The sequence below is a fragment of the Dromiciops gliroides genome, chromosome 3 (genome assembly GCF_019393635.1).
Source record: "Dromiciops gliroides isolate mDroGli1 chromosome 3, mDroGli1.pri, whole genome shotgun sequence".
NCBI classification, from domain to species: Eukaryota; Metazoa; Chordata; class Mammalia; order Microbiotheria; family Microbiotheriidae; genus Dromiciops; species Dromiciops gliroides.
Window position 1 is genome coordinate 611669830 of NC_057863.1, and position 16786 is coordinate 611686615.

Consider the following 16786-nt stretch of genomic DNA (forward strand, 5'->3'; position numbering starts at 1 on the left):
TGTGTTTCAGGGAGAGAGCAAAGTCAAGCTCCACCATGAGTGCGTGCTTGCAATAGTGCCCCTTCCTATCATTTGCTGACAACATAAATAAATATCATATCAAAATAAGCCACCTTTCCTTAAATATGGCATACCATCTATGAAAATATTCTTTCAAAAAATGGCTCCTGAGACTCCCAACAAGTCTTCACCTTGTATTCCAAATTTTGAAGTAATTTTTTTTTACCCTTAAGATGTCAAAGGGTTTAGTGGATAAAAGCAACTAAATAAGGAAAAATTCAAATATCCACAAAGATAAAATTTTTTGAGATTAATTTAGTAAACATTTCATTGATAAATGAATGCATTAACACTTACCGTGGGTACATATTCAGATGGGAATTTGTTTGTTGTATATGAAATCAGAAGACATGTCTTACCAACGGCACCATCACCCACAACCACACACTTAATAGTCTGCATTGTTGAAGAGTTTTTGTATCCACTTTCAGTATTTCAAATCCAATGTAATCTATGGAAAGAGTAAAGAAAAAATATGTTATTGCTCCTTTGTGGTAGTATAATGATCAACAACAAACAACAAGCTAATTTATTATTCTTTGAGAGCCATTTACCCCACATCCCTGAGAATAGTAGATAGCACCACTACCACTAGCTAGGATATTTCCTCAAAATACAGCAATCAAACCATTCTCTATTCCCATCTGAAATAGTTGGAAGAGCTGTTATGAGAACCTCTGCTCTAGCTACCCTGTGTTATTTTTTTAAGAACTTAACTAAAATTGGAGCCAACAGACAAGACAGGAATTTTCTCCCTCCCAAGCTACAAACCAAAACCCATGTAAATTTTTTCTCCTTTACTGCCTTTCTCCCATTCATCACTTCCTATATGCTAACTGTGTGTCCAGCAATGGAATGACCTACTGCCTTTTACAGGACACCAAATTTCAAATAGTGATTCTCTCAACCCTAATGTGCCTGATTTCTAAGTACATTTCTAATGCCAAGACACTCAAACCACTTTGATCTCTTCTGCATTTTTCCTCTCTAGGTCTGCTTCTAAAATTTCCTAAGAATGAACTACTGAGCACAACTGCACTTTGGCATTCAGGAATTCAAAAGCAAAAGCAAAGAGGACCTTAGAAATAGCTAATCCAATTCCATCATTTTACAAATAAGGAAACTGATGCCCAACAAAGTCAAAAGACTTATCTCAGGTCAAATAAGTATCAAACTCCATACCCCGTGTGTTCTTTGCACCATACTGAAACTACCTTTCCATTTTACTATACAATTGCTAGTGAATACATTTAAAACAATTCTTCCTTAGTGGTGACAAATTTAGAAAACAAAGCTAGATTATCCCTAAAGGATTCTCTATTGCCCAAGTCCTAACATCCACCTTTTTCTTGTGCAACAATGTACCCCCAGAACCCCATCAATGAGGATGGCATTTCATTTTGGGCTGGCTTTCTATCAATCAATCCTTGTCCTTTATACCCTATAATTTGTTTCCCAAGTTAACTCAAAAGAATGATAAAATTCAGGAAGTTTTCAAAAATTCTCTATTAAACAATCTCCAAAATCTGTAAAAATGTACTTTTTGTTTTTTGTCGTCATTCTTGTTGTTGTTTGTGGGGCAATTGGGGTTAAGTGACTTGCCCAGGGTCACACAGCTAGTAAGTGTCAAGTGTCTGAGACCAGGTTTGAACTCAGGTCCTCCTGACTCCAAGGCCAGTGCTCTATCCACTGTGCCACCTAACTGCCCCAAAAATTTACTTTTATCACAAAAATCACTGAATGTTAAAATATTGGAATTTTATAGGAGGAAAGGGAGCTTCCAAAACTCCAAGAATTAACTTGTTCTACTGCAGTGGGTTCCTGCTTCCAGGCTAGCTCATGGAAAGCAGGATGATTTGAACACCCAACCATACAGTAGCAGACTTAGGTTCTATAATTCTACTTCATGACTCAAGTCATTGAGCTTCCTCTCTACTCAAAAATGGAAAAAAAAATAAATTTCTTTGCCAGCATCATGAGACTGAGGTTCAAATAAGTGAAATTTCAAATATGTGACAGCAAAGAACAACATAAAATTCTTACTAATGTTGAAGAAAAAAACACACTGGTTAACTCTCTCTAGAACTGGAAAGCTAGACCCTGGATACTACCAGTTACTCAGATGGAGAGGATGTTGTCTCAACTTAGCCACCACAGAATCTCTACGCATTGAGTGAGATGATCTTGAGGCCACTGTGGCAAGAAAAAGGTACTCAACCTGGCACCCGGCCTATAACAGGCTTTTCAAATTAGCTGGTGTTGCACCCTGAAACTACAGGATTAGTGATAGGGTCCATGGGTCAACTTCACTAGCCATTTATTTAATTTCTACTTCTAAAGTCACAGGTAGGGAGCTTCAGAGAAGAAGCAGGGCAAGTTTACTACAAGGAAGAAAGACCCAAAAAATCAGACAGAAACTTTTGAATGCCCACAATTGTATTTTGGGCTCTCTGTTCAAGGAACAAAGAAACCAACCCAATAGGGAACTTATGAAAGTTTACAAGTTTCAACAATAATTCTATTATTCTTATGGGGCCCAAAACTCTGCCAAGAGTCTGGTTGTCTGTGGAGCTGTTTGGTAGAAAATGAGTGATCTGGGGCAGCTAGGTGGCACAATGAATAAAGCACCGGCCCTGGATTCAGGAGGACCTGAGTTCAAATTGCACCTCAGACACTTGACACTTACTAGCTGTGTGACCCTAGACAAATCACTTAACCCTCACTGCCCCACCAAAAAAAAGAAAAAAGAAACTAACTCATTCCCACTGGTACTACCAATTAGCCATGTAAAAGAAGTGAGAAGAGGTCAATCTAGCATTACATCCTCAAGTTTATTTTAAACTTTCCAAGGAGTCAAAATTTTAGGGTTTTTTGTCTCTTCTTTTCATTACTCTATTAATCTTCTATCTATTGTTTATTGATAACAAAATGTATGTTAATTGTCTCATATGGTACGAGTCTCCACTCAAAGATTCTGAATCATAAGATTTAAGACCTTAGAGACCATCAAGTCCAAGACTCTTCATTTTACAGATGTGAAAACTGAGGCAAAAAAAAAAGACTTTGTAACAAAAGTAACAGAGTTATGAAATAAACTAATATCATCTGACAAAAAACCTTAGTGTTTTTTCAATATCTGGCCATTCACCCTCCTTCCACATCCCAAACTTTTGGCATTCTGCCCTCAGTAGCAACCTACTGCACGCACAGTGAATGATCAAAGGTCAGTCACAATCCCTCTAATCTCTCAACATTCTTTCAAGGTAATCTCATCCCAAGGGTTTAATTACCTATGCAGTTGCCTCCCAAATGCATATATTCAAATCTAATCTCACTATCCTCCACCCCAAATTCCCTGATTCTGGTGATACAACCAAGCTTTCATTTATCTAGGCTCAAAACCTCCAGATTCACGTCTTTCACTCTCCATCATTTCCAAAATCCTAGTAGTGGCTGCCAGTTCTTACCTCCAAAGTATCTTTCCCATACATCCCCCTCCTACTGTCGTGACCACCCTTGTTCAAGCCCTTACCTCTGAACTGACAACTCCAGTTATTATTCCTTGGCAATCTGTTCATTTCAAACACCTGTGATCTCTTATAACTGGACTAAATCTTTGACTTCCTAAACTGCACGGAAGAGAGGATCTGTTAAAAAACAAACAACAGGGGCAGCTAGGTGGCGCAGTAGATAAAGTACCAGCCCTGGATTCAGGAGGACACGAGTTCAAATATGACCTCAGACACTTGACACTGTGACCCTGGGCAAGTCACTTAACCCTCATTTGTCCTGGGGAAAAACCAACAACAACAACAACAAACCCTTCATCTCGTGATGAAGCCCCCCAGACTTAGCTAGTTCAGTATGACCTGCCAGAATTTACCTAATAGAGAAGCTTTCAAAAACACAAGGTCACCTCCTCCACACTACAATGAGATCTAGTAAGAACTGTGCTATAGAAATATTTCCCACAACTGACAAAATAAGCTGGTCTGATCATGGCACTCCCCGGCTCAAAAACATTAACACTCCCTACTCCTTAAGTAAAAAAATACAAACTCCTAAACCTCTCATTTAAAGCCCTCTAATGTCAGATTCTAAGCTACTTTCCATCCTCATTTCACATTACTCCTTTCAATGACTGAACCAAACTGGAATGTATGCCCTGAAATAGGTAATCTTCCATTCCTCAATTCTACCGCTCAAAAGCCTTATCTTATGACCTAACACCTGAGGTGCCAACTCTATTCATCATCCCTAACATCCTTCAAAGCATTCTCTTCTACCTCAAAAATTAAAGGACATGGGCAGCTAGGTGGCACGGTGGATAGGTCACCGGCCCTGGATTCAGGAGGACCTGAGTTCAAATCTGGCCTCAGACATTTGACACTTGCTAGCTGTGTGACCCTGGGCAAGTCACTTAACCCTCATTGCCCCTCAATGAATGAATGAATGAATGAATGAATGAATGAATACTCTGAGCACCAGTAGGAAAAGGAGGAAATATAAAACACACCTTTCATATCTTTTGCTTCCTCTAAATTCCTGGTTCTGTTCAGCTTATTTTGATTAGCTAGGTTTTTCTAGTTTGTGCACTTCTCCTTTTATTTCCCAGCCCAAATAACAAAAAAGAGGCAAAAACAAAGGTTCTTTGATAGATTTGTGAGGATTGTTTAAAAAAAATCCAAACATACCAGCTCCACTGTTTAAGACCATCTGAGAAAAGCCCACCCTTCAAATGGTATCTGAAGACAGAGGCCTTAAAAAGATTCCAAGGAGGGGCAGCTAAGTGGCACAGTGGATAGAGCACCGGCCCTGGAGTCAGGAGTACCTGAGTTCAAATTTGGCCTCAGACATTTAACACTTACTAGCTGTGTGACCCTGGGCAAGTCACTTAACCCCAATTGCCTCACTTAAAAAAAAAAAATATTCCAAGGAGAAAAGAAACTGCTATTTATTAAAGATCTAAGGGGCAGCTAGGTGGCACAGTGGATAAAGCACCAGCCCTGGATTCAGGAGGACATGAGTTCAAATCTGGCCTCAGACACTTGACACTTACTAGCTGTGTAACCCTGGGTAAGTCACTTAACCCTCACTGCCTCACCAAAAAAAAAGAGAGAGAGAGAGAGAGAAAATCTGATTTGATTTTATGATGGCAGAAAGAAAACAGTTTAAAACCTCAAAGTGTAAGAAAATGCCGAAAGGCTAAGATAGGCACTACTCCTCAAACTATCAAAATCCTGAGTCTAAAAACAATATTCCCTTATGTAAAATAAAGTCATCCATAGCTAACTACTTTTGGGGGCAAGGAACCATATTCTGCATTTCATCTGTTAAGATATTTTAAAGTAAGTATCTGATAAGTGATTTCAATAACTAATCCTCCCTTGTTTATTAACCCTTGGTTATGGCTTTTTGGAAAGTCTCCATTTGTAAAAAGTAAAATATGCTACACACACAGAATAGTGGAATAAACCCAAGAAGCCTTATTACTTAACCTATGTCAGGACAATTACTCCACCTCTCTCACTCTTAAGTCTCCAGAGGTTAAGTTGAGGATTTAAAAAGTTATTTTTTTTGGTTAATACTTTTATAATATTTCAATTGGCTTCCTTTGCAATCCCATATGTTTTATGCAATTAAAAACATTCTTCTGAAAAGGGGTCCATAGACTACTGGAAGACACTGCCCAAGGAGGCCAAGACAGACACACACACTCTCCCTCCCCCTTCTCCCTCCTCCCCACTGGCCTAAAGGATGACTAAGTTCCTTTCTAGCCCTAAATCCCTACCAGAGAGAAATGACAAGGATAGCATCCTATCCAAAAGAATCATAACTCTTGGGCTGAAAGGGATTTCAGGGGTTCTTTCTCATTTCAGAAATGTAGAAACTTGAGGCTTTCACAAAGAAGTGATAACTTATAGCTAGGTAACAGAGGAAGTAAAACAGCAGGGCTAGAATACAAACCTGGTGGTTTCTAAGACATAACTACCTCATTGGAAGAAATTAATAATAATAATAGCAGCTAGCATTTAAATTGTGCTTTAAAGTTGGAAAAGCACTTGGCAAATGTCTCTTTTGCTCCTCACAACTCTGGGAAGTAGATGCTTTATTAATATCCCAATTTTATAGATGAGGAAACTGAGGCAGGCAGAGGTTAAGTGACTTGCTCAAAATCACAGTTAAAAACCATAGTCCAAATTGGATACACATATGTGGTAACAAATCCAGGTACTTATTTCATTAACTTAATAGAAAAACTCACTGACTAGAAAGAACCAGCCTAAGAACCTAGAGACAACAGTCAGCATAAACCTAACATAAAAGCACCTGAAATGGGATAAAGTATCCACAGTTGATGTTGTATGAGCTGCATGTACTTCAAGGAAAGGAGGAAGGGAGACTCAAGAAGTAGGAGCTTTTACTTCCTACAACTCTCCCAACTTTCTTGTTGAAACTCAGTGAAAAGAGGGTCCCAGAATGAAATAAGGGGGTGTAATAATGGCTTTTTCTCCCCCAAACCTCCAATAATTTATTGGACTCTCTGGACCTCAGGTAAAATATTAAATAAGACTGGAAACTAGATGACTGGCCAAAACCTACCTACCCTTCAAAGGAAAAATGACCCCTACTCTTCCAACAGCAGAGGTACCTTCTTCTAATAAGAATGGGAAATAAACAATGATAAACCCAAAAGTTTAGAGAATATATAACCCTGAAACTTTTTCATAGGTGAAGCATACATTTGTAAGAACTAAAGTATACCAAAGGAGTAAAGCATAGGAAATAGAGGTCATAGTACAATTTAAGTGCCTGATTCACACTCCTACTCAACTGTGCTCAATACAGTCACACCCATTTCTTTGGTTTAGAGCACTCCAGGGGACTCCACCCAACTCTTCTGCAACTCTTAGAGACTCGGTAGGGACACTGAAAGGCCAAGTTACTTGCCCAGAATCACAATGACTATCAAAGGTGGGGCTTAAAACATAATGCCTCTAGATCTGTGGTTGTAGGGAAATGAAACCGTTAAGTTTTTCACCAGAGGGAAAAGGCCACATCAGAACACAAACTAGAACATAATTCTGAAACACTATATAAGGCAAAGTAATACAATAATTAAAATCAAGATGCATTTATTAAGTGCCTATGTCCTAAGCACCGGGAAAATAAAAAGTACTGACCCTTAAGGAGTTTATATTTAAGAGAAGACAATGTGAACACCAAACAAAATAAATACAATGTAACTTGCAGGGAAAAAGTATTCTAGGAGGTAAAGAAAAGGAGGTAGTACATGGGGGTAAGAAATTGCATTAGTATAGGGGGCAGCTAGGTGGCACAGTGGATAGAGCACCGGTCCTGGAGTCAGGAGTTCAAATCTGGCCTCAGACACTTAACACTTACTAGCTGTGTGACCCTGGGCAAGTCACTTAACCCCAGTAGCCTTGCTTAAAAAAAAAAAAAAGAAATTGCATTAGTATAGAGGTCAAGTACAGACATCTTTGCAGAAAGCTATTCACTAAAGACCTGTTATAAGCTTGAATTAGGATGATGATTTGTGAATGGAGAAAAGAAAGGACAAGGTCTGATCACTGACTGAACATGTGGAGGTGAGGGAAAGAGTAAGGACTCAAGGATGACTCCTCCATGACTGATGATGGGTAGCTTTCTAGTGAAACAGGAAATCTGGGGAAATGTGTTCTAAATAATGTATTCTAAAATGTTGGTCATGTTGAATCTGAAATGCATTCAGTTCAAAATGTCAATAAAGTAGTTGGTGATTAAGCTCAGGAGAGACTGGATCTACACATCTGAAACCTCTGTGAAGTCAACAAGAGATCATAGGGATAATAAAGGTAGCCCAAGATAGAATCTTAGGGTACATCCCTAACTAGAGGGTGTAATATGGCCTAAGCAAAGAAAACAGAAGGAATTGTTCAGATAGGTAAAAAAGCCAAGAAACAGCAGTCATGATGCAGAGAAGGGAGTACCCACGTAATGAGAGGGGTTGACACTGTTACATAATACATCATCAGATTGGGCAATTAAGAAATCACTGGGAACTCTAAATAAAACTCAATAGGGCAGTAGACAGACTGCAAGGGGCTGAAAAGTGAATGAGATGAAGTCAAGAAAATAGACAACTTTTTCTAGTTTGATGTGAAAAGATGAAACTATTAGATTGTGGAAATGGTAGTCAAGTTAGAACTAGAAGTCATCCCTATGATGAAAAATACTATCCATCTCAAGAGAGAGAACTGAGAACAGAAGTGCAGATTGAGGTATAATTTTTTTACTTTATTCTTCTTGGTATGGGTGTGGGGATGTTTTACAACATGGCTAATATAGAAATAATGCTTTACATGATTTTACATGTGTAACTGATATATTACTTGCCTTCTTGGAGGGAGGGGAGGGGAGGAGAGAAGGAAAGAATTTGGAACACAATATTTTTTAAAATGTTAATTTTTTTACATGTATTTTTAGAGGGGGGGGGGGTCGGAGCAATGAGGGTTAAATGACTTGCCCAGGGTCACACAGCTAGTAAGTGTCAAGTGTCTGAGCCCAAATTTGAACTCAGGTCCTCTTGAATCCTGGGCCGGTGCTTTATGCATTGCACCACCTAGCTGCCCCTTAAATGTAATTTTTAAAAGAAATAAGGTCTTCTAATCCAAACTCTTCACTAAGACCCAGAAAAGACTGGCCCAAGGTCTACCAATCAAGAAGCATTTATTAAGCATCCACTATGCACCAGACAGTATGCTGAGCAATGCAAAGAGCCCTGGATCTGGAGTTGGGAAAATCTTCGTTTGAAACCAGATACTTACTAGCTGTGTGAATCTGGGCAAGTTACTGATATTGTTCAATTTCCTCAACTGTAAAAATAGGGATAATAATAGCAGCTATTTCCTAGGAGTTGTTATGAGGATTGAATGAGAAATTTATAACATATTTGGCCTTATGCCTGGCACAGGGTAGACATTTAAGTTCACATTCTTGTGAAGAGGGAAACCTCGCAACATATATACATAATACAAAATCGATACACTAAGTACAGGGGAGCCATGGACCAACCAGGGGAGGCCATGCTGCTAAGCAATGAGTTAGGCCTTGAAGGAACAACGGGATGGAAGGCAGGTATTGAAAAAAGAGTCACAAGCAGGATGCTCTCAGAAAAACCTGGAAAGACTTACATGAACTGATGCAAAGTGAAATGAGCTTTTTGAGTTCAAATCCGGCCTCAGACACTTGATATTTACTAGCTGTGTGACCCTGGGCAAGTCACTTAACCCCCATTGCCCCGCAAAAACAAAAACAAACAAACAAAAAAAAAGAATGGAAAAAGAGTCACACTGAAGATGTAGCAGCAGGTACACGGTAAAGGCAGTTTTTAAGACTGAGGAGTCAGAAGAGATTTCTCATAAAAACATGTTCTTGACTTCTACAGAAAGGGTTCTATCCTTTTCAGAAAACTACTCCCTACAAATCAGAAATCTCCCTTAGTTTTGTGAAGGTTTGTGACTTCTTAGCCCCTTCTTTAACTCTATGCTCTCCTCTCAGCTAGGCATTTTTTCTACACTCAAAATTTCCAGGCTCTTCTTCTCTACAGCTCCCCTAAATAGTCCCTCATCTCTACTCACTACACTTTTTTTACTCTTATCTTTGAGGGGGGTCCCAAAGACCCTCAAAGAACTCCATCCACCAAACAAGAATAGACAAAAATAGTTCAAAATGAGAACTAAGAGACAGCAATATGATAATATACAGAATCCACTAAACATAGGCCAAGGTTTGGATGCAAAAATGAGATATAAGAAGACTTATCTTCCCATCTTTATAGAGATGGGGGAGGGTGGGGATGTGGAGAGGAACTATGTGTGTGGATATACTGGATTTTTTTGATTGATTCTTTAGATTTGCTGAACTATTTTTTTCCTTTTTTTCTTATTATAAGACATAGCTCTCTGAGACAAGAAATATAGGTGATGTGGAAATAAAGTTTATGAAGAAAAAAAAATGTTAAAGAGCCAAGAACTGAATGCCAACATTTTTCAGAGGCAAGGTGGTGTAGTAGAGAGAGCACTGACTGGTTTTGGAGCCAGAGGATCATGACTTGAATCCTATCACACACATCCTATGTAAGTGACCCTGGAAAGTGATTTCATTTTTCTTGGTTTCTGTTTCCTCATCTGTCAAAAGGGAATAATAGGGGCAGCTAGGTGGCACAGTGGATAGAGCAGCGGCCCTGGAGTCAGGAGGACCTGAGTTCAAATCCGACCTCAGACGATTGACACTTACTAGCTGTGTGACCCTGAGCAAGTCACTTAACCCCAACTGCCTCACCCAAAAAAAAAAAAAAGGGAATAATAGTATTTGTTTCACCTATTTTATATAATTGTTGAGAGAAAGGCAATTTGTGAACCATAATGCACTTTTTTTTTTTTTTGGTGAGGCAATTGGGGTTAAGTGACTTGCCCAGGGTCACACAGCTAGTGAGTGTCAAATGTCTGAGAGCAGATTTGAACTCAGGTCCTCCTGACTCCAGGGCCGGTGCTCTATCCACTGCGCCACCTAGCTGCCCCCATAATGCACTTTTAAAAAAAAGAGGAAAGATTGAAGGTTGAATACATCAAGGTGCAGCACCAACTAAGCCTACAATCAGTTATGTGAAAATGTAATCTCCCTGGGCAGCTAGGTGGTGCAGTGGATAAAGCACTGGCCTTGGATTCAGGAGGGCCTGAGTTCAAGTCCAGCCTCAGACACTTGACACTTACTAGCTGTGTGACCCTGGGCAAGTCACTTAACCCTCATTACCCCACTAAAAAAGAAAAGAAAAGAAAAGAAAAAGAAAATGTAATCTTCTCCACCTGCTGTAGTTTTGGAGTCACTAGCCATAAGCACTGCTTAAAGGACAAATGTGAGAACATCAAACATAGTAACTAGTTGTATAGAATGTGAATGAGTTGAACTAAAGATATCAAATACTTAAAAGAAAAGGTTAAAACAAAATTATCAAAGTTTTGCAATGTGTATAATACCAGTTGTAACAACTTGGGAGGGAAGCAGGCCAAACATATCAGTACATCCTGTATATACTTCCTGTCAAAACACTGTCACATCAGTAGCAAGAAAGAGGAAACTATATTACCAATTGCCATTTTACTGTCAAGTGGTGTTAAAAAATTATTTGGCATAAAAAGTTCAGTATTCTCTCTCTAAGAATCAAGTACCATGTGTTGATCAATTCATTTGCAATATGGCTAAGAATGGGGTCTGGCAGCTTACAGCATGAAGCAGCACTCATTCTTGTGGTCCTTGACAGAATTATGAAATTGGCGATCCCTACTCTCCTAATACACGCTCTCCCTCCTAGCCTACAATGTTTTATGAATTACTTAGGACAAAGCAATAATTTGGATGTGATTTTACTTTGCGACAGCAATGGCTGGAGTGTGCTTTTACAAAACTAAGCTCAATCACAGAAAATCTGACCTTGACCAATGAAACTAGACTAAGATGGTTTCCTCATTTTTGGTAATTTAAGTCAGCTGAGTACCGAATTTCCTGCTTAGAGGGAGAAGGGGGGGGGGAGAGAGAGAGAGAGAGAGAGAGAGAGAGAGAGAGAGAGAGAGAGAGAGAGAGAGAGAGAGTGTATGCGTGTGTGTGTTCTCATTTCTGTGAGTTTTTTAGACTGGAAATGTGTAAAAATTGACCCCCTCTCCTCCTTTCCATCATAGCATTTTTATAACACTTTAAGATTTGCATGTTATTTCATTTGATAAACTACAGTAGTTCCCAATTACTTTCAAGATCAAGATCAAGAGGAAAACCTAGCGCTACCTCCCTTTTCAGATTCCTTACACTTTGCTTGCCTCCGCATATCCTCCATGATCCAATGACACTGGCTTCCTTGCTGTTCCTCCAATATAACATTATATCTCCACAGCTCCATTAATTTTCCTGATCTGTCCCTCATGACCTAGAATGTTTGCTTAGGTGCGAACTAATCCATTAAGCACCAGGCACTGTATTAAGTGTGGGAGATACAAGAGAAAAAGACAGTCCCAGTCCTGGAGGAACTTGCAGTCTAATGGAAAATGCCACATAAGGAATACTGCAAAATTTTTTTTAAGGTGGAGGAACTTAGGAGGTTTATTGATAAAATCAATTTAATTGTTTTATGCCCTAATTAATTTGCTGGATTCCCTACATTTCTTTCATAGGGCTATGAAATAAGTGGCTCTGGTTGCAGGCCCCTGCCCCAAGCTAATTTTACATTTGCATAGGCTGAAAAGACATTCTGCTCTCGCTTGGTCCAGTAGACATAAAGCATTTACTACGTTAAAAATGAATGAATGGAGGGGCAGCTAGGTGGCGCAGTGGATAGAGCACCGGCCCTGGATTCAGGAGTACCTGAATTCAAATCCGGCCTCAGACACTTGACACTTACTAGCTGTGTGACCCTGGGCAAGTCACTTAACCCCAATTGCCTCACTTTAAAAATGAATGAATGAATGAATGAATGAATGAATGAATGAATGAATGAATGAATGTGGTGGCAAAAAACTGCAAACATTCCCCATCAAATGGGGAATGGCTAAATAAATTATGTAATATGAATGTGATAGAATATTATAGTGCTGTAAGAAATGATGAAGGGGGTGGTCTTAGGAACTCTGAACAACATGAATCCACAACTCCAAAGGATTCATGATGTAAAATGCTATTCACCTTCAGATAGATAACTGATAGATTCAAGAGCACAGACTGAAGCAGATTTTTTTCCCTTGCTTTATTTTTCTTAAGAACATGGCAACTGAGGAAATATTTTACATGACTTCATATGTATAATGGATATTGTATTTCTTGCCCTCTCAATAGATTGGAGTGGGACTAGAGAGAGAGAATTTGAAACTGAAAAAAAAAATTTTTTTTTAATTAGCAATGTTACATTAATGGAAAAAATTAGCTCTTGAAACTCATTTTCCTCCAGATAGCATACTTCCATGAAGCAGGCTCCATCTGATCCAAGATCTGTCCCAATTCATTCAACAATCTTCTTATAAATTCAACTGATAGGACTGATGTGCTTGTGACGGACCCTCTCTTACCCTCATCATTTATAATTGGCCTTTTTTATAATATATGTCACATTCAAAACACATTTCTTCAAACATGCCCACTTATGATTATAATTTATCAGGTGAGTATATATTATAGATATAGATATGCACTTAGCCTTGGTATAGCCAAGATTACTACACTGAAATTCAACTGGCACAAAGTCCAGCAAATTTAAGTCCCCTTCTACCTTCTCCAATCTTGGCCTCCCAAGGCAACCATTAGTCTTTAATGAGAAAACCAAAAACAAATATCTAAATTCTTGAAAAAAAATCTGAAAATAGTTTATGGCATTTTGAATAGCTGAGCTTAATCACTGAACTCTTTAAGAGCCAAAAGCCTCTCAGCAGTTCTCGAGCATCTCATTTATATGCAGAGTAAAATATGGGGGTCTATTTTGAACCTTATAATCTGCTGTCAGACTACACAGTAAACAGGAAGTAATTTTAGAAAACTTTTGGCACTTTTTAAAAGCCAGATGCAAGCCTACTAGCAGCGAGCTTTCCCAATATAAATATTTCTTAGATAAGACTATCTTATTTCTGAAAGCCACAGGGGCCTGGATGTATAGCAGCCTGCCTTGCAGATTTTACTAATAAGGACAGTTTCCACTTTGAAAATTGCCAAATTAAATTAATTTTAGCAAAGTTTTACTTTCCTCAGTGAAAAGTGGAACATTTTATTAAATTTTTAATAACTCCAAATAAATTTCAAAGAATTAACCCATTCTTCATTTTCTCATAAATTATCAAATTATACTCATAGAATTAGTTTCTACCTCTAGCTGGTGCAATTATAGCAATCAAATTTCCAAAAAAAAAAGTCTCCCTTATGCTAAGTGTTTCACAGTGCAAAAAAGAAATTGGGGGAAATCAGGTGGTAGGTGAGAAGAGGATGACTGAACTGGATAATCATGGCAACACAAGGACCTCTTGGGAATTAGTTATCTTACATTTTTTGCAATTCCAGAATATTAAAAGCTGTTGTCTCTGGACTGCAAAGGGTCTTCACCTTTTGTGTCACTAACCACCCTACCCTATGCCTCTTTGGCAGGCAGCCTATGGACTCCTCAGAATATTTTTTAAACTGTCAAAATACAAATTTTTAATTAAAATGGAAACCAATTACAGCAAAATACAGCTGTCAAAATATTTTCTTAAATAAGTTCAGAAACCCCAGGTTAAGAACCCCTGTTCTAGAGAATAAGAGGAATCAAATTCCTACAATTGTCCAAAATCCATGGTAGTAGTGGCTTAAGGCTTAAGCAAGTCAATAGGTACTAGCAAATATCACTAAGTAGAGATTTCTATGATCACAGAGGGTACTTATCTAGAGAAACCATCCAAGAAAAAGTAGCACCCCTATTACTGGAGAAGAAAACACTTAATCATTAAAATCAATAAACAAGTATTTGACTGCCCATAGAAAATCAGGGACCACAAAAGCAGTGCAAGATGAGAAAATATGTAAAGTACTTTCAGATTTCAAAGTGCTGTAAAAATGCAACCTATTATTATTTCCTTCCCATAAGTGCCTTACAATTTGGTAGATTTGTAGAAAAATCAGCTAAATGGCAAAAATGTAGCTGCCTGAGGAAAAACCTCTAATCCTTTCCTCTTACAAAATGAATCTGAAAAGGAGACAGCACCCTCACAGAGGCAGCTGTTTACAAAGCATAAAAGTACTGTGGATCGGTAATTGCCAGTAACAGCCCCAGTCTTTGGATTAACTTATTTTTCACTGATGTGGAAGGGGGAGAGGTAGAATCCTCAGATGCAATACTTTAAGGGATCTCAAAAGTCATCTAGTGAAGTCCTTTCACTTTACAGATGAAAAAATCAAAGCTCAAAATTGTCACTTATCCAAAGTCATATGGGTAGCAAGTAGGAAATCTAGAATCTGATTTCTATGTAATGTAGGATGAAAGGTAAATGACTGGTATTAAACCCAAAAGGCAGTATTAAGAACCTTTAAAAAAAAAATCCTCAAGGTCTAGCTTGTAGACCAAAGCTATCCAAAAATCTCTCCTTACTCTTTTCCTTCTGTTAACATGACAGAAAACTAGACTTTCTAGCATTTTTAAACGCTCCTTACAGAAGCAAAGTTCAAGAAATCAATCCCTTCACAAATAGATTTCAAGGCTACACTCTAATAAACTAGATTCTGAGGGCAGTGAACAATTTCAAACCCCTTGAGCAAACCTTCGGGTGTGACTACAGTGACCACGAAGATAAACTTGCTCCCAACCCTCTATCAGTCAGTGGCAAAAACAAGCTGTGCCTGACCCACTGAGTAGAAGAGTCCCAATCATTCCCATGTGTACCTTTCTACCCTTCTAAACAACCCCTGGGCAGCCCCAAAGATGACTATGCTCTATGTATTGCACAGAAGCACTCACAAAAAGTTGTTGGCTGAACATTTAAAGTCAAAAGCCAACCGGAAGTTAACAAATGACTCTGAATTGAAGAGCAAGAGGGAAGATTGTGACAATGATTTTGGTTTGGATTTGCTTTTTCATTTTTCCTAAGGACAATCTATCTTCTGGAAAACTGCAAGTTTTTAAATCACAAATTTCAATATGATAAATAAAAGGTCGAATTACTCCAAAAAAACTCCCAACACAGCTATAACATCCAAAGCATCCCACTGAGGCAGGAAGAACCAGCTTGCAGCCAATTCCTCTTCTATTATTCATTAACTTACCAAAGAGGCTAAGCAGCTACCTGGGAGCCAAGAACACATGGTTTCAAGTCCCACCTGACATACTAGTTGTGTGACACTGTGCTTAACCGCTGATGCGCCAAGGCAACTGTTCTAGACCAGGGCTTCTTAAACTTATTCCACTCCTGACCTTTTTTCACCTGAGAAACTTTTATGTGACTCCAGGTATTTAGGTATATAAAATAGGTATACATAACCCCACACAAAGTCTCTCCCCACAGTTTAAGAAACTTTCTTCTATAGTATTAATTGCGGAAAAGGTGCCAAGGTGCATTGGTAGGCGGTTCCTTAACTAGGAGTTTCCTATACTACTGAAATCACAAGTCTAGTCCTTGTCCCCATCCCTATCGTGCATTTACTGGTCTCTCCCCCTGGCAAAATAAATTATATAAATTGTCCTTCACAACAGTTTTCAACCTGAAAAGATTGACTCATACTGCCTTGGAATGGACTCCCAGAGACCAATAACCAAACTGCCTTGTGTTTACTTAATTAATAAAACAAATCAATTATACAGCATGTTACGGTTTACAAATAATTTTACACATATTGTCTAATTTTGTCCTCACAATAACCCTGATGTGTAGGTGCTATTTATCCTCATTTTATAAATGACAAAAGTTAAAAATAAATAAGTGAATAAGTGAATGAATGAATGAATGAATAAATGATGAAAGTTAATGCCTGAGGTTAAGCATAAGTTAGTTATCCAGGATCATACAGATAGACAGTATCTTAAGGCAGAATTCAAACTTTGGTCTTTCCAATCCCAAATCCTGCACTCTATTCACTGCATCACCTAAAACTCTTACAGATTAAGAAACTTCGGCAGAGAAAAGGGAAGTTAACTGATCACGCAAAGGTTTGATTAGGACCTAAGGCT

At 38.5% G+C, this 16786-nt stretch overlaps 1 protein-coding gene across 1 annotated transcript in view; it reads right to left on the minus strand.

Annotated features, from left to right (window-relative positions):
- CDC42 (cell division cycle 42) overlaps positions 1–16786 on the minus strand; it is a 55635-nt gene that overhangs the window by 16383 nt on the left and 22466 nt on the right. Inside the window, 1 exon segment of the mRNA XM_043997151.1 lies at positions 358–511. Coding sequence (XP_043853086.1) covers positions 358–462 — 105 coding nt within the window. The 5' untranslated portion in view covers positions 463–511.